Source organism: Xyrauchen texanus, chromosome 27, assembly GCF_025860055.1.
Source record: "Xyrauchen texanus isolate HMW12.3.18 chromosome 27, RBS_HiC_50CHRs, whole genome shotgun sequence".
NCBI classification, from domain to species: Eukaryota; Metazoa; Chordata; class Actinopteri; order Cypriniformes; family Catostomidae; genus Xyrauchen; species Xyrauchen texanus.
Window position 1 is genome coordinate 16,853,235 of NC_068302.1, and position 17,992 is coordinate 16,871,226.

The 17,992-nt window shown below is 41.3% G+C and overlaps 1 protein-coding gene across 1 annotated transcript in view; it reads right to left on the minus strand.

Moving 5' to 3' along the window:
- Positions 1–17,992, minus strand: part of rimbp2b (RIMS binding protein 2b) — a 211,516-nt gene that overhangs the window by 20,751 nt on the left and 172,773 nt on the right. Inside the window, exons 16-19 of the mRNA XM_052094964.1 lie at positions 8,095–8,246; positions 5,147–5,833; positions 1,187–1,336; positions 834–989 (exon numbers count right to left, since the gene is read on the minus strand). Of these exons, the coding sequence (XP_051950924.1) occupies positions 834–989; positions 1,187–1,336; positions 5,147–5,833; positions 8,095–8,246 (1,145 nt within the window). The remainder of the gene's footprint in view (positions 1–833; positions 990–1,186; positions 1,337–5,146; positions 5,834–8,094; positions 8,247–17,992) is intronic.

A 17,992-nucleotide genomic window follows, 5' to 3' on the forward strand; every position in this document is an offset into this window, starting at 1 on the left:
GGACAGACTGGGGATGGGATGACCTGTTAAGATCCTACCGCTAAACTCAGCTTATAAAGATGCTAAAGCTTTGTGCTTAAAACCACCTATCTTTAACCCTCATGTTCTGGAAGCTCTGAAGCCCTTATAACGTCTTAAAACTTTATTGAAGTATAAGGTTGATACTCCATGAACAAATATTCCAACTTGATAACATTAGTTACACATCCTCTATGAAAATGTTTATATTATTTATGTTTGGGGTCTCAGAAACAAGAGGCATAAAATTAATAAATGCAATTAATTTTGACATGCTTAGATGTGACTGGTTGTGAGTTTCTGAATGTCTTTTTGGATTTGTTGGTTTATGCATTTTCCTACTCTGTGTTTTTGCTTGGGTAAAATTGACCCCATTCAGTAGCAAAATTAATGTACTGGACAGTCACATTTCCAAAAAGAGTTAAAGCTTCAATGACAACTGTCAAATGGGCTTTGATTAAGTCTAGTGTCTGGATAAAGTCAATCTCAACAGAACATGAGGGTTAAATTCCAAACACTTCAAACCATCTCAAAAACAAAACAACAATAAGACCTAGTAATATTCAAAACAAATTAATAGAGTATATTCCAGTTATTTTAAAACACCCCCTACTTCTAAAAACACCTACATTTAGCTGATATTGTTATATACAATACCCAAAATACAAGTGAAAAACCATCTAGTACCAATCCCTGGGATGACCCCTACAGACCACGGCATGCTCCATCCCCCTGCATCTGTCCCAGCCTCTAGCCTGTGGCTCTGTGGCCCACAGCCAAGACAGACGGCGGCCTGTAGGGTGTCTGTTCCATACCTTAAGTGCGTTGTGTGAGTTGATGCTGCGCCGCCGGCCTTCCTCCAGTTGCATCTCAGAGTACAACTCCTCCTCATCCTCCTCCATGATGTCAGAGAGGTCTGAGCCTCGACTGCTCTCAGTGTAGTAATCCTCACTGTGGCTGTAGTGATGATGCTTTCAAGAAAGAGGAACACAGAGAGAGAGAGATCTTCATAATATAAAGCAAAATCAGCATAACAGCATAAAAGAGAAAATATAGGAAACAAAATATAAATACGCTTACGCTTATTAAGTTCATGAGGTGTCTTTATACAATAAAATAGCTGAAATAGCACTTGAAAGTTGAGAAGATGGTTGTTCTTAAGACTCACAGGCTTGCTGATCTCAGAACCTCTGAGAAATTCGACCACAGATGCTCCTCTTCGCCTGGCGTGGGGGGAGTCGTACCCATCCTCTTCCTCATCTGAGTTTAGTGAATGCAAAGCGTTACCCCTTTCGCTGAAGATGTTCCTCCTCTCCACCTAATAGATAACAACAATTACATCCATAATTTCAAAATGCATAATATATATCAAAAGGTGATGCTGATAAAACTAGTGACAATTTAGCCATTTTAAAATATCAACCGATAATCGTGTTTGCTTGGCTGATTAACAAAAGTGTTGAGGCAGTTCCAAACTCTGTTGACATCTTTGTCAATTGTTCATAGCATTCAGGTCTGGATCCATTCTGGTATGCAATGCCCACTTCACAATTCACTTAATTCCCTATGGATAAAATCAAGTATCGCCCTAGATGTTTTTCACATTGTATATCCTGTTTCAAGTATTTCACATCATAAAAATAAAATGATATTAAACTATGAAAATCCATTACAAATACAAATATCACATGTTAAAAACCATGATAATCTAAACAAAGAGTCAAATATTTCTAGATTAGTAATTAGAATTCAAGGTAAACTTGAATAACTTGTGAGCAGAATGTTTTTAGTTGACATCATTTCCAATCCAAGTTCCAAGTTACAATTTTGCTAAATTATGCAAAAAGTGTAAATAAATATTATTTAATTGTGTGTATTTACGATACACCAAATGTTAGCTATGAAATTAGCCTTAGTAAGTCAAAGGAGTCGGCTCTTTTATTTTAAAAAAACGGTAGCACTTTAGAAAAAGGTTCCATTTGTTAACGTTTAACAACATTAGCTAACATGAACTATACTTTTACAACATTTATTAATCTTAGTTATTGTATTTTTATTAACTAGCATTAAAGGTATAGTTCACCATTTCTTCAGAATTTTCTGACAGAGGGACAAGAGTGAGTCTCTCACATTATGAAACTCTTACTTAAATTAGTAGTGTGGCCAGCTTTCGCAATGCCTCGTTCCCTTCATCTCATGGAACCGAGGTTACATGTGTAACCAGAGACGTTCCCTTTCGATTCAGTTCACTCAACATTGTTGTAAGAACTATAGGGAATGATATCCAATCACACCGCACTACGTAACCATTACACTTCCAGAGTTATAAAAGGTCACAGGCCGATGACTTTTAAGTCACATTAAAATGTATATGAACAGTCCTAAATGGCGGACAACAAATGGAAATGAATGTAGTCTGGGATCTACAGTATATGAACCATATAGATATACAGTACACATTAACCCTCTCACAACAAGTTTGGGAAAGTAGGTTTTATTTCTTATGGGAGTTCTTATGACTTCTAAAGAAGCAGTTCAACAGCATATAATTAGGTGGCTGTGTGGTTTTAGTCAGTAGCCCACCTGTAATAAGGGCTTGGCTCACCCGCTTGAATATCAGAAACACTCTATACAGAGAGGACTTGTGAGGAGATGGATGCCACATCCAGATAATAAAATCTCATGAACGTGTTTTGGGAGGACCATCCTGCTGCCAAACATATGTCCTATGAGGACACATGTCTATTTCATGCCCATGAAGAGCCGTGTCTCTGGTCGAATGCGCTTTGACACCAATAAGGCAATTTGCACCATGTGATTCATAAGCGAGGGCGATCGAATCAACGATCCAGTGATAGAGCCTTTGTTTGGAGACGGACATTCCTTTTGTGCATCCTCCATAACAAATTAAGTGCTGATCAGACAGCCTAAACTAACGGGTGCGCTCAACATACGTATGCAGTGGCAGTAAGAAGGGAGTGAAATAGAGGAGAATAGGTGTTGCTCGGCACGCTAATCAGTGGCATGATCAGCGTTCCGGCCGGCCGCACCTGCGAGACATGCGGGAGAGAAAATGACAAAACATTCAAAACAAACCGACAAACTCACCAGAGCTGTGATAGATAGATAGATAGATAGATAGATAGATAGATAGATTTTTTGCAGTTGATGAACATTTCTTCATCCTGTGTTGATGCAATGAAACGAGTGTGCATCCAGTCAACAGCATCAAAACAATGGGTAGCCCCGTGATTGCCGTGATTCCCTGTGAATGCCCCCCTTTTTCTCAGCAGTGAGCGCACATCCATAAGAAAAAATACGCTATGAATGTTCGGATGATGTGCAGTCTGGAGAAGGCATATATAGTTTCATAGATTATTCAGCAGATGGATGACAGAAATTCCCAATTCATATGCACTACACAGTTTATTTTGATGTTGTGAGGGAGTGCAGAGTTGTCAAACCATTATCTCCGGTATAATCAGGTTGTTTCAGTTTGTGGGAGAGTTAACTGCATCTATAAATACGTTTACAATAATAAAAACACAATCACGATTCAGACGATACCATTTTAAAGGTCAATGTCAACATTATAATATTTATAATATTAGAATATTATATTATTAAAATACATAGACTCAATTGTGATTCAGGCGATATCTTTTTAAACGGTCAATGTCATAATAACATTCTAATATACATCTTGACAGCAGCCATGCTCTGGATTGTTTGTGAGGCACTCTTATGAAGTTCTCAGCAGGACTTCAAGCTGTCGTGGGTTTAGGAGCTACTTTTAGTGTTAAAATGCTTCCTGATTTACTCTTAGACGAAAAAGAAATGACACACCCCTAATTTTTAAGAGTTGCTCCTAAATTTCCATGTTAGGATCTACTTTTAGCCTAAAGATTTTTTGTGAATACAGGCCCAGATGTGTCTGACTTTCTTCTCCTGAACACAAACAAAGGTTTTTAGAAGAGCATCTCAGCTCTGTAGGTGCTTTCAATGCAAGTGAATGGTGACCAGAACTTTGAAGCTCCACAAATCACAAAAAGGCAGCATAAAAGTAATCCATACAATTCCAGTGGTATAATATGTCTTCTGAAGCAATACAATCACTTATTTCAATCCTTTTTTACTATAAATCTCCACTTTCCATTTCAATTTAAAGGTGAAAGTGGAGATTTATAGTAAAAAATGACTTCATTATGTATCTGTTTCTCACCCACACATATTACATTGCTTATAAAGACAGATTTAACCTGTCTTTAAATTTAACCTGTCTTTAGATTTAACGGCGTCTTATGGATTACTTTTATGCTACCTTTGTGATTTTTGGAGCTTGAAAGGTCTAGTCACCATTTACTTGAATTGTATGGACCTACAGAGCTGAGATATTCTTCTAAAAATATCATATCTCTATTAAAATATCTTTGTTTATGTTCTGCAGAACAAATAAAGTCATATACATCTGGGATGGCATGAGGGTGAGTAAATGATGTGAGAATTTTATTTTTTGGGTGAAATATTAATTTAAAAAAGCTAAATAAATGCTGTAAAAATGATATTGTTCACTGTTAGTTTGTGATAGCTAATGCATTAACCAATGTTAATGAATGGAACCTTATTGTAAAGCGTTACCAAAAACATTTTAAATGTAATTTCCATCCCGGAATTCCATAAAACAGAATATAAAATTTGAGATGTGGTGTAAATTACACCGTGGTGCGAATTTTCATGACTTAAAAAATGACATAGATCTCCTCTGATGCAGGTACATACACTGTTGGACATTGTTAGAAGACAAATAAAAAAATGAGATGTTAAATGTTTTAACAAGACTTTACTTTATACAAGTTCACAGTGCTAAAAGTGCCCTAAACTTAAGAAACACCCTACCCTACTAGGTATATCAGCATTGTATTGGCCAACCTGCTCTCTTGATGCTGGTTCTGACCACTGAACAACCCATTTCAGTCAACCACTAGTAAAAACATGCACACCACTCTCCCTGACACACTGATGTATTGAAATATATTTGATCTTGCCATCTCAGCCCTCATTTCTCATGCCTTTGGGATTATTGCCCACTAGAATCCACCTTGCTATATACAGTATTCACTGGACTCACCCTGTTGTTTGGATAGTTCCTCTGCGCCGCCTGCCGGGCCATTGCACGAGCCACTGTGTTCGGAATGGGTGCTCCCTGAGGTTGAGGCAGAATCCTCTGAGGGGAGGGTGAGCGCCGGCCCTCTATGTGAGGGGGCTCCAGTGTGTGCCCCTTATGTGTAGGGGGTGGTCGGGGCGATGGGGCACGGGGATGTGGCTCCCAGGGTTGTGCCAGTCGCCTGCCCATCTCTGGCTCTTTGGCATGGGGGTCTCTGGCACTTGGTAGGAGTTTGGGTTTAGACATGGGGAACAGGGAGGGTGAGGGATGGATGTTCTGCTGTGGGTGGGGGTGAGAGGGTGGTGGATGAGGTTGAGGGTGGGGTGGCTGGGGTTGAACGTGTGGCTGTGGATGGGTTGGCGGGTAGGCTTGGGGGTAAGGGGGCTGATGCGTCTGAGAATGAGGTTGTGGGTGAGGGGGCTGATGCGTCTGTGAATGAGGTTGTGGGTGAGGTGGAGGGTGAGGCTGGAGATGAGGGTGTGGATGGGAGTGAGGCACCAGGAAGCTAAGTGGAATGGCGGCAACAGGAGAGTCCTGAGACTCTCCTTGTGCTGATATTGTCCGCACAACGACCTCTCGCGCCTCAAGACACTGGATACGGTTCAGTTCCACAGTAACGAAATCTGCAGTGGGGTACATGATCTCTGCTATCTGAAAACATAACAAACACCAGGCACAAACATCATCACAAATGGCAAAACTTTACAATAAGGTTCCATTCTTTCTTCTGATGAACACAAACAAAGATTTTTAGAAGAATATTTCAGCTGTGTAAGTCCATACAATGCACGTGAGTGATGAACAGACATTTGAAGCTCCAAAAATCACACAAAGGCAGCATAAAATAATCCATACAACTCCAGTGATTTAATATATGTCTTCTGAAATGATGCAATCACTTTGGGTGAGAAACAGATAAATAATTAAGTCCTTTTTTTTAATATACTATAAATCTCCACTATCACTTTCACATTGAAGACTTAAATATTGATCTGTTTCACACCTCCACCTATCATATCTCTTCCGAAGAAATGGACTCAACCACTGAAGTCTTATGGATTACTTTTATGCTGGCTTTATGTGATTTTGAAGCTTGAAAGGTATGGTCACCATTTACTTGCTTTGCATCGAAATGCATGTTTTAATTCACTTAAATGTTCCTCTTCACCCATTCACAGGAGAATATAATTGTTTACATAAGTGCAGCTCAGAGAGCGCACCTAACCCAATGAGGAGAAAAAGGAGGAGGTAAAGAAATCATGCATATTGGTTCTTCAGTCATCACAGCTAATTTGGATGTGAGAAAGTGAATGAGATTTGAGAAGAGGGCAGTCTTCCGCACCCCCCTTACAATACCTCGGGGGTGTGCACCACACTTTGAGAACCACTGATCAAATGCATTTGTTAACATGAACTATGAACATAAATACCTCTACAGCATTTATTACTCTTTGTTAATGTTAGTCAATAAAAATACAATTAGTTCATGTAAGTTCATGGTGCATTAACTTATGTTAACATATGCTACTTTTATTTAAAAAACATATATATGTTTGTAAAGGAGTTCAATGGGTAGGAGGAGGCAAGAACCGGCTTGGCAATATAAATAATATTTTAATGAATAACTTATCATGACTTATGTTAACAAATGCAACCTTATTGCAAAGTGTAATATCACAAATAATAAAAAATTTGAATGTATTTAAACTTTCCATTGGATCTAAAACATATATAAAAAGTACATATACTGAAGGGTGGGCTTCAAAATGAAATTACCCCCCCCATTACAAAGTATTATCAGCTTAAAAGTTTAATGAAAACTAACATGAGTTTCAGAATGTCTTAGTATTTGATATGTTGCTCTTTAAAGACAACATGCGCTCAAGCTGGAATGACTCCACAAGACTGTGCAAAACATGATGATTTATGTTATCCAGCATGATTTGAGAATATTCCAAAGAGCATCTTGTTTACCTCAATGGAAGCAAAGAAAACCTGACCTTTTGTACAAAGGAGCTAATGTGGTCAATTTCACAAATTAGCTTATTTTGATTTAACTTCTTTTATATAGAATCTTTAATATTTCTTATTGATTTTACTATATTTTATTTGTTTTATTTTTTAATTTTTATAAATTTCTGTTTATTTCCAAGTTTAAATTAGATTTTGAAACCCCAAATTTGTAATGTGGACTTTTAAACCCCACTGTCTGTATGTTTCTATGATATTTTTGTAAAGGTACAACAATTTAAAGAGGTGACGTGCACATAGCACCAGCCACAAACAAGAAAATGTCTTCAATTTTGTCTTACAATCATTGGTTAATATCATCTTAAATTATATGTTTTTGTCAGATCCTCCAAATGCCTTACATAAACCTCTGCATTATATAACACTGCACACTGGGACAATATTGGCCACCAATGACACAATTGGTCACCAGATGGCACCCGTGAGCAGAAATAAAATCAGTATATTGCCCTCTTACCTTTAGATTTCTAAAAAACCCTCAAGCGCCTCAAAACATAACTAGCACAACATGTTTAACCTCCATAACAGCTCTTGGAACTGTCCTATTAGCAGTGTTAATAATTTAAGGGATACTTTAGCCAAAATGTTTCATTCTATCATCAATTACTCACCTTCATGTTGTTCCAAACCTGTATGACTTTCATGCTGCTATGGATCAGGAAAGGAGACGTTAGACAGAAAGACAGCCTCAATCACCATTCACTTTCTTTGTATGGAAAAAATAGATGCAGTGAAAGTGAATTGTAAATGAGGCAGTAATTCTGTCTAAAAAGAAAGACAGGCATACAGGTTTGGAACAACATTAGGGTGAGTAAATGATGAAAGAATTTTCATTATTGATGGATGTATGATGGATGTTCGATCCAACATAATCTATTTACCTTTTGACCTTTAGTGCAGACTTTGTAGCCTATAACGCTGGCTCCATTAGAAGTGCCAGTAGGAGTAAGGGGAGGGGGCTTCCATCGGATCTGCAAGACTCCAGGACTCTGGCCCAACTGAACCTGCACATCCTGAGGAGGTAAAGGAGGACCTGCAAAATACAAAGGATGCATGTGAATTGACATAATAAAGAAACAAGTCTTATAAATTCACTTGACGCATGGTATCATGATTCAAAGAAATTTGGGAAAGCATTAAACGGATAGTTCACCCAATGGGCACATGTTTGATTGTAATACATTGCTGTCTTGATGTGGGTGGGTTGTGACAAGCAATTTGCTTTAAAAAAAACATGTGCATTGCTGTGTATAAAAATATAATGCAATGTGTAAAGGGCACGTATATGTGAATGTGGGCATTTTGGCGTGCACATTTTAACGCTTTAAGGAACGGCAGCAGGGCACTGAATATCATACTGTATTTGCTTATGTTAGCACTGAGTTTATGTGGGCTGATTTGTCTTAATCATCCTGAGTGTTACAGTATATGTGCCTGCCAGCATTGTATCTGCACCATCTTTGAAACTAAAACATACAATGGACACTTCTTATTTCAGCTGTTTTACATAATACTGCTGGAGAGAATAGAGAAAACAAAGAGCTATAAAGAGAGCGAGAGAGAGAGAGAGAGAGAGAGAGAGAGAGAGAGAGAGAGAGAGAGAGAGAGAGAGAAACAGCGAGAAAAGCAGGAATAGAGGGTTTGTGATTTTAGAGAATTTAAAATTTTCCAACATATATGTTCCTTCCAGTTATGTTTTCTACCAGTTCAAGATGCTCTTTTTGATACAATGAAAGTGATAGCGAGTTATATTGTCAAGCTCCAACAAGGTAAAAGAAAGCACACTTTAAGTCAGGGGTGGGTGGATAAGTTCAAGTTGATTTAGTGATGCATCGCATTTCTTTCTCCAATGATTCTGAAACGATTCTGAAAAATTCTGAATGAATTCTGAGTTCAGTTTAAACTGCTGCAGCACACTGGCATGCACCAGAGACATAGTGAGATGGTACAAACAAATATATACACTAAACTCATGACCAAATGAAACTACGTTCCCGAAATTAATTCACAAACCCACACACATACAGGTGAAACTCGAAAATTTGAATATCGTGCAAAAGTTCATTAATTTCAGTAATTCAACTTAAAAGGTGAAACTAATATATTATATAGACTCATTACAAGCAAAGTAAGATATTTCAAGCCTTTATTTGATATCATTTTGATGATTATGGCTTACAGCTTATGAAAACCCCAAATTCAGAATCTCAGAAAATTAGAATATTACATGAAATCAATAAAAAAAAAGGATTTTAAATACAGAAATGTCGGCCCTCTGAAAAGTATGATCATGCATATGTACTCAGTACTTGGTTTGGGCCCCTTTTGCATTAATTATGTTAATGAACTTTTGCACGATATTGTAATTTTTCGAGTTTCACCTGTAGCATCGGGAGAGTTTAATCTATGAATGTAAAATAGTGCCTAAATGATTTGCATGTTCAGAGTAAGATTTGTAAAAGCGTAAATTAAGTTACTAGCATGATTTGTGAAAGCGAAAATCAAATTGCAAGCAAAAAACAAAACATTGCATGGGCACAGAATGTTAGGTAAAGGTGTAAATCAAGTTGCAAACATAAGAAAATTATTATTAGCTATACTTTAATGCTTTGCATAAGTGTAATTCATGCGTTGTGGATCTGTAACTTCATATTAACATGAAGTATATTTGGTGTGTATTCTTCTGAATTCCTTTTTTTCGCACTTAAACTTTTGGCACAGTTGCTTAAACATTTGGCGCAGTTTTGTGCCTAAACATGGCCAAAATCATTGGAAAACTGCTATCAGCAATATGCAAGCAAAGAAAGGGATGAACAGCAAAACGGATTTTGTTTTGCAGCATAAATCACCATTTACTTACACTGTATGGAAAATGCAGCTTGGACATTCTGCAAAATATCTCTTTTTGTGTTTCATATAAAAATTTATGTCATACGGGATTAATGAGGGTAAGTAAGATTTAAACCTTTACAAAACATTCTGTGCGCATGCAATTTGATTTACGCTTTCACAAATCTTCTTCTGTGCATGCACATTTTTCTACAACGCTTGTAACTTGATTTACACTTTTGCAAATTGTACTCTGCACATGCAAATCATTTAGCCACTATTTTACCTTCATAGAAATCCCCCAATTAGATCTTGACACTTGTAAAGTTTGGAAATATTCTACCAGGGTGACTCTTTAGTCCCGCAATCTGGCAACCTTGAGCGCACAATCCACTATGAAAAGACACTGGGTTTCTGAAAACACTTTAAAAAAGTCTTTTGTCACCTTCCTAGTGTTCATTAGTGTTCAAATTCCTGAAAAAATAAATATTAGCAAGACTAGTGCAGGATAATCAGACAAAAAAAGCAGTGAAACACTTGTTCTAAAACATAAATCATATTTAAAAATGTTATTATTATTTATAAAAGTTATTTTCCACCAAATCAAAGTCACTTGGTGAAATCAACATGGTAGCCATTTTTTTGTTTATGCTGACCATAAAAAGATAAAATAGAGCAGACACCCTCAGACCCTCAAGACTGAGTGCAAAGTTTGAAAAAACATCTGATATTCAAGTTTTAAAAAAATGTATGACACCAAATGACACAAAGATTACATTTCAGAGAACATGACAAGTGTTTTAAACAAGATTTTTGAAAGATTTTAATTTTAACACCTTGAACAACCTTGACAATGACCCATAAGTGTTAGACTCCCCTTACAGCCCCCCAAAAAAAAAACACCCTCCCCCTTGAATTTTTCTGGTTATAACATATGAACAAACAACATGACAGATGAGCTCACATACGTAATTGCATTGATTTGCACAGAACTGAATTTTTTTATTTTTTATTAATTTATTTGTCACATGCTTCCCAATGCCTTTCTCTCCTCTTGCGCTCTCTCCATTTCATTGCCTGCACGGTATTGCTGGTCTCTCGCTCATCGGGACAGTGCGCACAACTGGCAACTCGGGTTTAAAATCCATTGCAGCATTTGCAATGGGGTTGTGCAATCTGAGACTTCTAGTCGATGAGTAAACAGATGGTACAGCACTAATGAGATGCTTGAATTTCTGAAGCAACAACCCGCTATTTAAACTGTGTCACTATCACCTGTGCTGGTGAGGAGAGAAGCTGACATCCTCACTCTCACTGAAGCAGATATCTCATCCTGCACCAGCAACTTCTAGTTGTGGTAATACAAAAATTAATAGACTTTGCATAGATTCATTTTAATTAAAGAAAATTTCAGGTTCAATAAAAGTTAAGCTGTGGTATAATATTGATTACCACAAAACCTGGCCCTCCTTTTCTTAAAAAAAAAAAAGCAAATATCTGGATTACAGTGAGACACTTGAAGTGTGGAAGTGAATGGGGCCAATCTGTAAATGTTAAAAAACTCACTGTTTCAAAACTATAATTACATATAATTAAACATTATTTTAATGTGATAAAATCGGTTACTCGCATGTTCTGTGTACAGTTATAGCCAATTTTACAATTATGTTACCATGACAATGTAATATCAACAAACCCCAAAATCCTAAAATGCCTGTAAAAAGTAACATTTTACCACAACTTTACAACTCAAATAATACATGAGATTTAACAGAAGAAGTGCTTTTATAAAATCATAAGCTCCAAATTTCTGCCTTTAAACCCTCCAAAAATCGGCCCCATTCACTTCCATTTTTCAGGTGGGACATGGCCGCCGCTGAGCCAGAGTTCCACGACATGGCCGCCGCCGAGCTACAGTTCCTCGACATGGCCGTCGCCGAGCCAGAGTTCCTCGACATGGCTGCCGTGCCCTGCTGTACCGTAAATTTGATTCTTAATTTTTTTTTTTAAAGAAAAGGATGAACAAGTCAAAACAATATATATATACACTCACCTAAAGGATTATTAGGAACACCATACTAATACTGTGTTTGACCCCCTTTCGCCTTCAGAACTGCCTTAATTCTACGTGGCATTGATTCAAGAAGGTGCTGAAAGCATTCTTTAGAAATGTTGGCCCATATTGATAGGATAGCATCTTGCAGTTGATGGAGATTTGTGGGATGCACATCCAGTGCACGAAGCTCCCGTTCCACCACATCCCAAAGATGCTCTATTGGGTTGAGATCTGGTGACTGTGGGGGCCATTTTAGTTTAGACAGTGAACTCATTGTCATGTTCAAGAAACCAATTTGAAATGATTCGAGCTTTGTGACATGGTGCATTATCCTGCTGGAAGTAGCCATCAGAGGATGGGTACATGGTGGCCATAAAGGGATGGACATGGTCAGAAACAATGCTCAGGTAGGCCGTGGCATTTAAACGATGCCCAATTGACACTAAAGTGTGCCAAGAAAACATCCCCCACACCATTACACCACCACCACCAGCCTGCACAGTGGTAACAAGGCATGATGGATCCATGTTCTCATTCTGTTTACGCCAAATTCTGACTCTACCATCTGAATGTCTCAACAGAAATCGAGACTCATCAGACCAGGCAACATTTTTCCAGTCTTCAACTGTCCAATTTTGGTAAGCTCTTGCAAATTGTAGCCTCTTTTTCCTATTTGTAGTGGAGATGAGTGGTACCCGGTGGGGTCTTCTGCTGTTGTAGCCCATCCGCCTCAAGGTTGTGCGTGTTGTGGCTTCACAAATGCTGCATAACTGTAGGGAAAATGCAGCTTGGACATTCTGCAAAATATCTATTTTTGTGATTCATATAAAAATGAAAGTTATACAGGTTTTAAACAACACAAGGGTAAGTAAATGTTGACAAAATGTAAAAATGTTTGGGGAGAACTAACCCTTAAAATAATTGAGAACTATGATGTGCAACTGCACAGTAATAATGTATCAAAACAAGTGTGTTTGTTCTTAATAAAAAATTAGCTAACAAGTAATAGAAAGACATTCACTTTTAAACAGCATTACAACAGAATTTATATGTGTTTAAGATGTTTTGACATCACAGTTTTCACCCTTTAAGATCCTAAAACACCAACTAATTAAGATATATATATACTGTATGTATATATATGGTGTCAGAGAGCAGGAAGTCCTATCACATCCTGCTCTGTGATGGATCTCACTAATCCACACTGATCACTTCTCCAGCCACCACATGACAGATCATCAGAGGGAACACTTAATCAATGCCCACCCCTACCAGAACCAAGCCCACATCGTGCTACATGGCTCAGATGAGCACTGAGAACAGGCAGAGACCTCAGGATCATGTGGAAAGACAGTGGAGCTAAAAGTGGATCATGTAATTTGTGAAGTTGATCAAGAGGAAGTGGATCAATGCTCTGTAATTGAAAACAGCTCAAAGGCTGTCTTTATCTGTTCAGGCCTCCATTTGAGACCACCGCTGTACAGCTAAACGCCTGCAGATGGGCGTCATGTAACAAAAGCCCAGCTGTTAGTCTGCAGGGAAGCCCACAGATGGGTTTACGTTGTTAACTGGACCATACTGTAAGTGCTCTATACATATTGCACAGTGTGTAGGAAGGGAACACAATGTACACTATACTAGACTGAGGGTTATTTATCTCACAAAGTCTAGATGTACAGTGGTGTGCACTCCATGGTGGTAGAAATTCAATAAACGGCGAGCAGGACCATTCCAGCACAAGTGGCCTTCCCTTAATTAATGTTCTATATCAATTAAGAGGATCAATTAAAAATTACAACTGAAATTTTTTTCTCATGTGAAGTCTAATGATCATTGGCTCTGCTGAGGGCCATAGCACTGCAGGGGCCTGTATTAATGCTGATAGCATTTCATTTCCTCCCTGGACAATACCTGCTCAAGATCAGAGGGAAAAAAGAGCTGGCTCTTACGCTAAGAAACGTATCGGTTACCTAACGTAACCTCGGTTCTCTCTAGATGAGGGAACGAGTATTGCGTAAGCTAGCTTACGCTACGGGAAAGATTCATCTTTTCTGAGATATTGAATCCAAAAAATTATCCTTAATTTTTGTATCCATTGTCAACGCAGTGCGGCAGCTGCAGACCTTGAGCGGGCTAGCTAGCGAGCTCATAGGTTGCTCTGTGGCAACTGCTGCAGCCTATAGACGAGCTTGGGCGAACTCGCGATCCAATGAGAGGCGTCCGCGCTCACTGCATCAAAGCCCGCCAAAATGGGCGTGACTAGAGTGCATATAAGCGTAGTTCAGTAGGCTGGAACCCTGGTTTTCATTGACTGAAGCTGAAAAGTCGCCGTGGCGCGAAAGCACGGCCGGCTACGCAATACTCGTTCCCTCATCTAGAGAGAACCGAGGTTACGCTTAGGTAACCGATACGTTCTCTTACGAGAGGTTCTCTCAGATATGCGTAAGCTAGCTTACGCCACGGGAACCCATTGTCAACGCCGTGCGTGCCAAGCATCCACTGTATGAGCCCCAGGGAATTAAGGGGGACCCGGGGAGCCCTTATGAGTGGGGAAATAATATTTGGCCGGCAAGAATGCGGGTCATTGATTGTGTAATACATAAGCACATAGTGGGAAGGGAACGACAGAGCGGTGGTGCCGGTCTGTGTGGAATGTGTCCCATCAGTGCAGCTCACCAGGGGAGCTGTAGCGTATTAAACCGCTAGTAGTTTTGCCTGCAGAGCGGGCACTTCCATATTGTAAAATCTGACAAAGGTGGAGGGGAAGTCCATCCCGCTGCCACACATATGTCGTGAATGGAAATCCCGCTGGACCATGCCCACGAGGATGCCATGCCTCTAGTGGAGTGAGCCCTAATGCCCAACGGGCATGGCAGGTCTTTTGACGCCGTATGCAGCAGCAATAGCGCCCACTATCCATCTAGATAGTGTCTGTTTCGAGGCGGCGAGACCTTTGGTGCGCCTCGAATCTAAAACGAAAAGCTGCTCGGAGCGCCTGAAAGCAGCGGAGCGCGCAGTATACAATCTCAGTGCTCTGACCGGCAAAGGAGATTGGCGCCGCGTCGCTATCCGGTGCTGGCAGCGCCGATAGGGAAATGACCTGTGCTCTGAAAGGAGTACCGATCACCTTGGGAACATAGCCGTGTCTAGGCTTTAAAATGACCTTGAGTCACTTGGTCCAAACTCAAGACACGCAGCCTGACAGACAGCGCGTGAAGGTCTCCCACACGCTTGACTGATGACAGGGCAGTCAGAAAAACGGTTTTGAGTGAAAGGTATTTCAAATCCACGGATTGAAGTGGTTCGAAGGGGGGCTTTCATAGTTTCGAGAACTATAGAAAGATCCCAGATAGGAACCGATGGGGGCGCTGGGGTTCATCCTTCTAGCTCCCCTGAGGAAGCGGATGACCAGCTCGCTTTTACCCCATGACTGGCCGTGCAGGGGTTCAGCTGAACGCCGCAACGGCCGCCACATACACTTTGAGCGTGGATGGGGATCTGCCCTTATCCAGCAGCTTTTGTAGAAATACGAGCAGCTGACGCACACCCCACATGTCCGCGGGTCCAGGTCTCTGTCGGTGCACCATTTTGAGAACACAGACCATTTTGACACATAGAGTCTTCTCGTGGAAGGGGCTCTAGCGTGTATGATGGTGTTTATTACTCCTTCTGGCAGAGCGACGGGTAGTCGTTGATCACCCACGCATGCAGCCCAGCTCTGGGTGGGGATGCCAGATTGTGCCGCGAGCTTGAGAGAGGAGATCTGCTCTCACTGGGATGGGCCACGCGCTGTCAGTGACAGCTGCGTAAGCCCGGGAACCATGTCTGATTCTCCCAACGCGGGGCTATGAGGAGCACCGAGTGACGCGCTTCCCTGATCCTCTGCATTACCTGTGGCAATAGCGAGGACGGGAGGGAAGGCGTAAAGCGGGCGCCTGGGCCAGTCCTGGGACAGCGGCGTCCTCGCTCGAGAAAAATATTGGGCAGTGAGAGTTCTCTTTGGATGCAAAGAGGTCTATCTCTGCTCTGCCGAATAGGTGCCATAACGTCTGGACTGTTTGAGCGTGCAGGGACCATTCCTCTGGGGGAATATTGTCTCTGGACAGTCTGTCCGGGCCGTCGTCGCCCTCAGCGAGCGCAGGTGGCACTGGGACCAACTCAGTATGCGTTTTGTCAGATGGAAGAAGTTCCTGGATCTGACACCGCCCTGACGGTTTAGGTAGGATACCACAGATCTGTTGTCCGAACGGACCAGGACGTGGTGACCCTGAATGACCGGGAGAAAGCGCACGAGCGCGTACTCGACCGCTATCATTTCCAGACAATTTATGTGAAGGAGCTTTTCCTGAACTGACCATAGGCCGAAAACCGAGAGCCCTCGCGAGACCGCGCCCCAACCCGTGTTGGACGCGTCTGTCGAGATGACTTTTCGGCGAGATACAGCTCCCATTGTCACTCCCCGCTGATACCATTCGGCCACTGTCCAGGGCTGCAGAGCTGATATGCAGGTCTGAGTCACCTTGATGGGCTGGCGGCCTGTGGCCCAAGCCCGGCGAGACGCTACGGGTGTTTAGCCAATGCTGAAGCGGGCGATGTGCAGTAAACCCAGCTGAAGTACTGCTGCGGCTGAGGCCATGTAACCTAGCACTCTCTGGAATTTCTTCAGAGGCGTGAGGCTGTTCATCTGAAAAGATGCGGCTAGTCGCTGAACACGGCGTCGTGCGCTGTGTAGATAAGCGAGCCGTCATTGCCACGGAGTCTAGTTCTATTCCCAGGAAGGAAATGGTCTGACTGGGCTGTAGTGAGCTCTTGGTCCAATTGACTGCAAGACCCAAACTGTTCAGATGGCTGAGGAGAACTGCTCTGTGAGACAGAAGCTCCATATGTGACTGAGCCATAATCAGCCAGTCGTCCAAATAGTTCAGAATTCGCGAAACCCTGACTCCGCAGGGGTGCGAAGCCGCATCCATGCACTTCGTGAAAGTACGGGTGCTAAGGACAGGCCGAACGGAAGGACGGTGTATTGATAAACCTGGCCGTCGAGGCTGAATCTCAAGAATGGCCTGTGATGGGGATTTATCTGAATCTGAAAGTATGCATCTTTCAGATCGAGAGAAATAAACCAGTCCCCTGGCGCATCATGCGCGAGGAGTTTCCTGATTGTAAGCATTTTGAACGGTCTTTTGCAAGCACCTTGTTCAAAACCCTGAGATCTAATATGGGTCTGAGGCCGCCGTCTTTCTTGGGAACAAGACAATAACGGCTGTAAAGCCCCGACTCGCTCAGAGAGGGTGGCACTTTTCTATGGCCCTTTTGCACAGAAGGCTTGCTATTTCTGAACGAAGCATGCACGCTGCTTCCGTGTTCACAGTGGTTTCGAGCCAGCTCTGAAGAGAGGGGGCGGCGATCGAACTGTAGCAAATAGCCCTGTTGTATTGTGCTTAACACCCACTTGGATATCCCTGGAATAGCTTCCCACGCTTTGAAGCGTAACGCTAGAGGGTGAATGGCCAATTCGCTCTGATTGCCGCACACAGAGCGCTGAACAAAATGTGTGAGCTGCGTTTAGTGTGTTCATGCATGATTGCTCGCAGACAGCATGAACAGGCTGTTTTGTGAGTGACTTCCGATTGGAATGAATGGGGAAAGAGTCACATCTGTTACGTGATGCGTAAGCATAGTCATGGGCATAGGACTTACACACAGAGGAATGGTTGCTGGCCGTGTAACAGAGCGGGCAGAGAATGGGCGCGCGTACGCATTTGTGGGCGCATTTATTGACTCTAGCGCTCGAGCGGTTCAGTAATCAGCTTTATGTGAGCGTGCTCTGGTGGGGACACGAGACATGCAGTGCTTGTGTGCAGAAGTGAACACTGGATTGTGGGCACATTTTC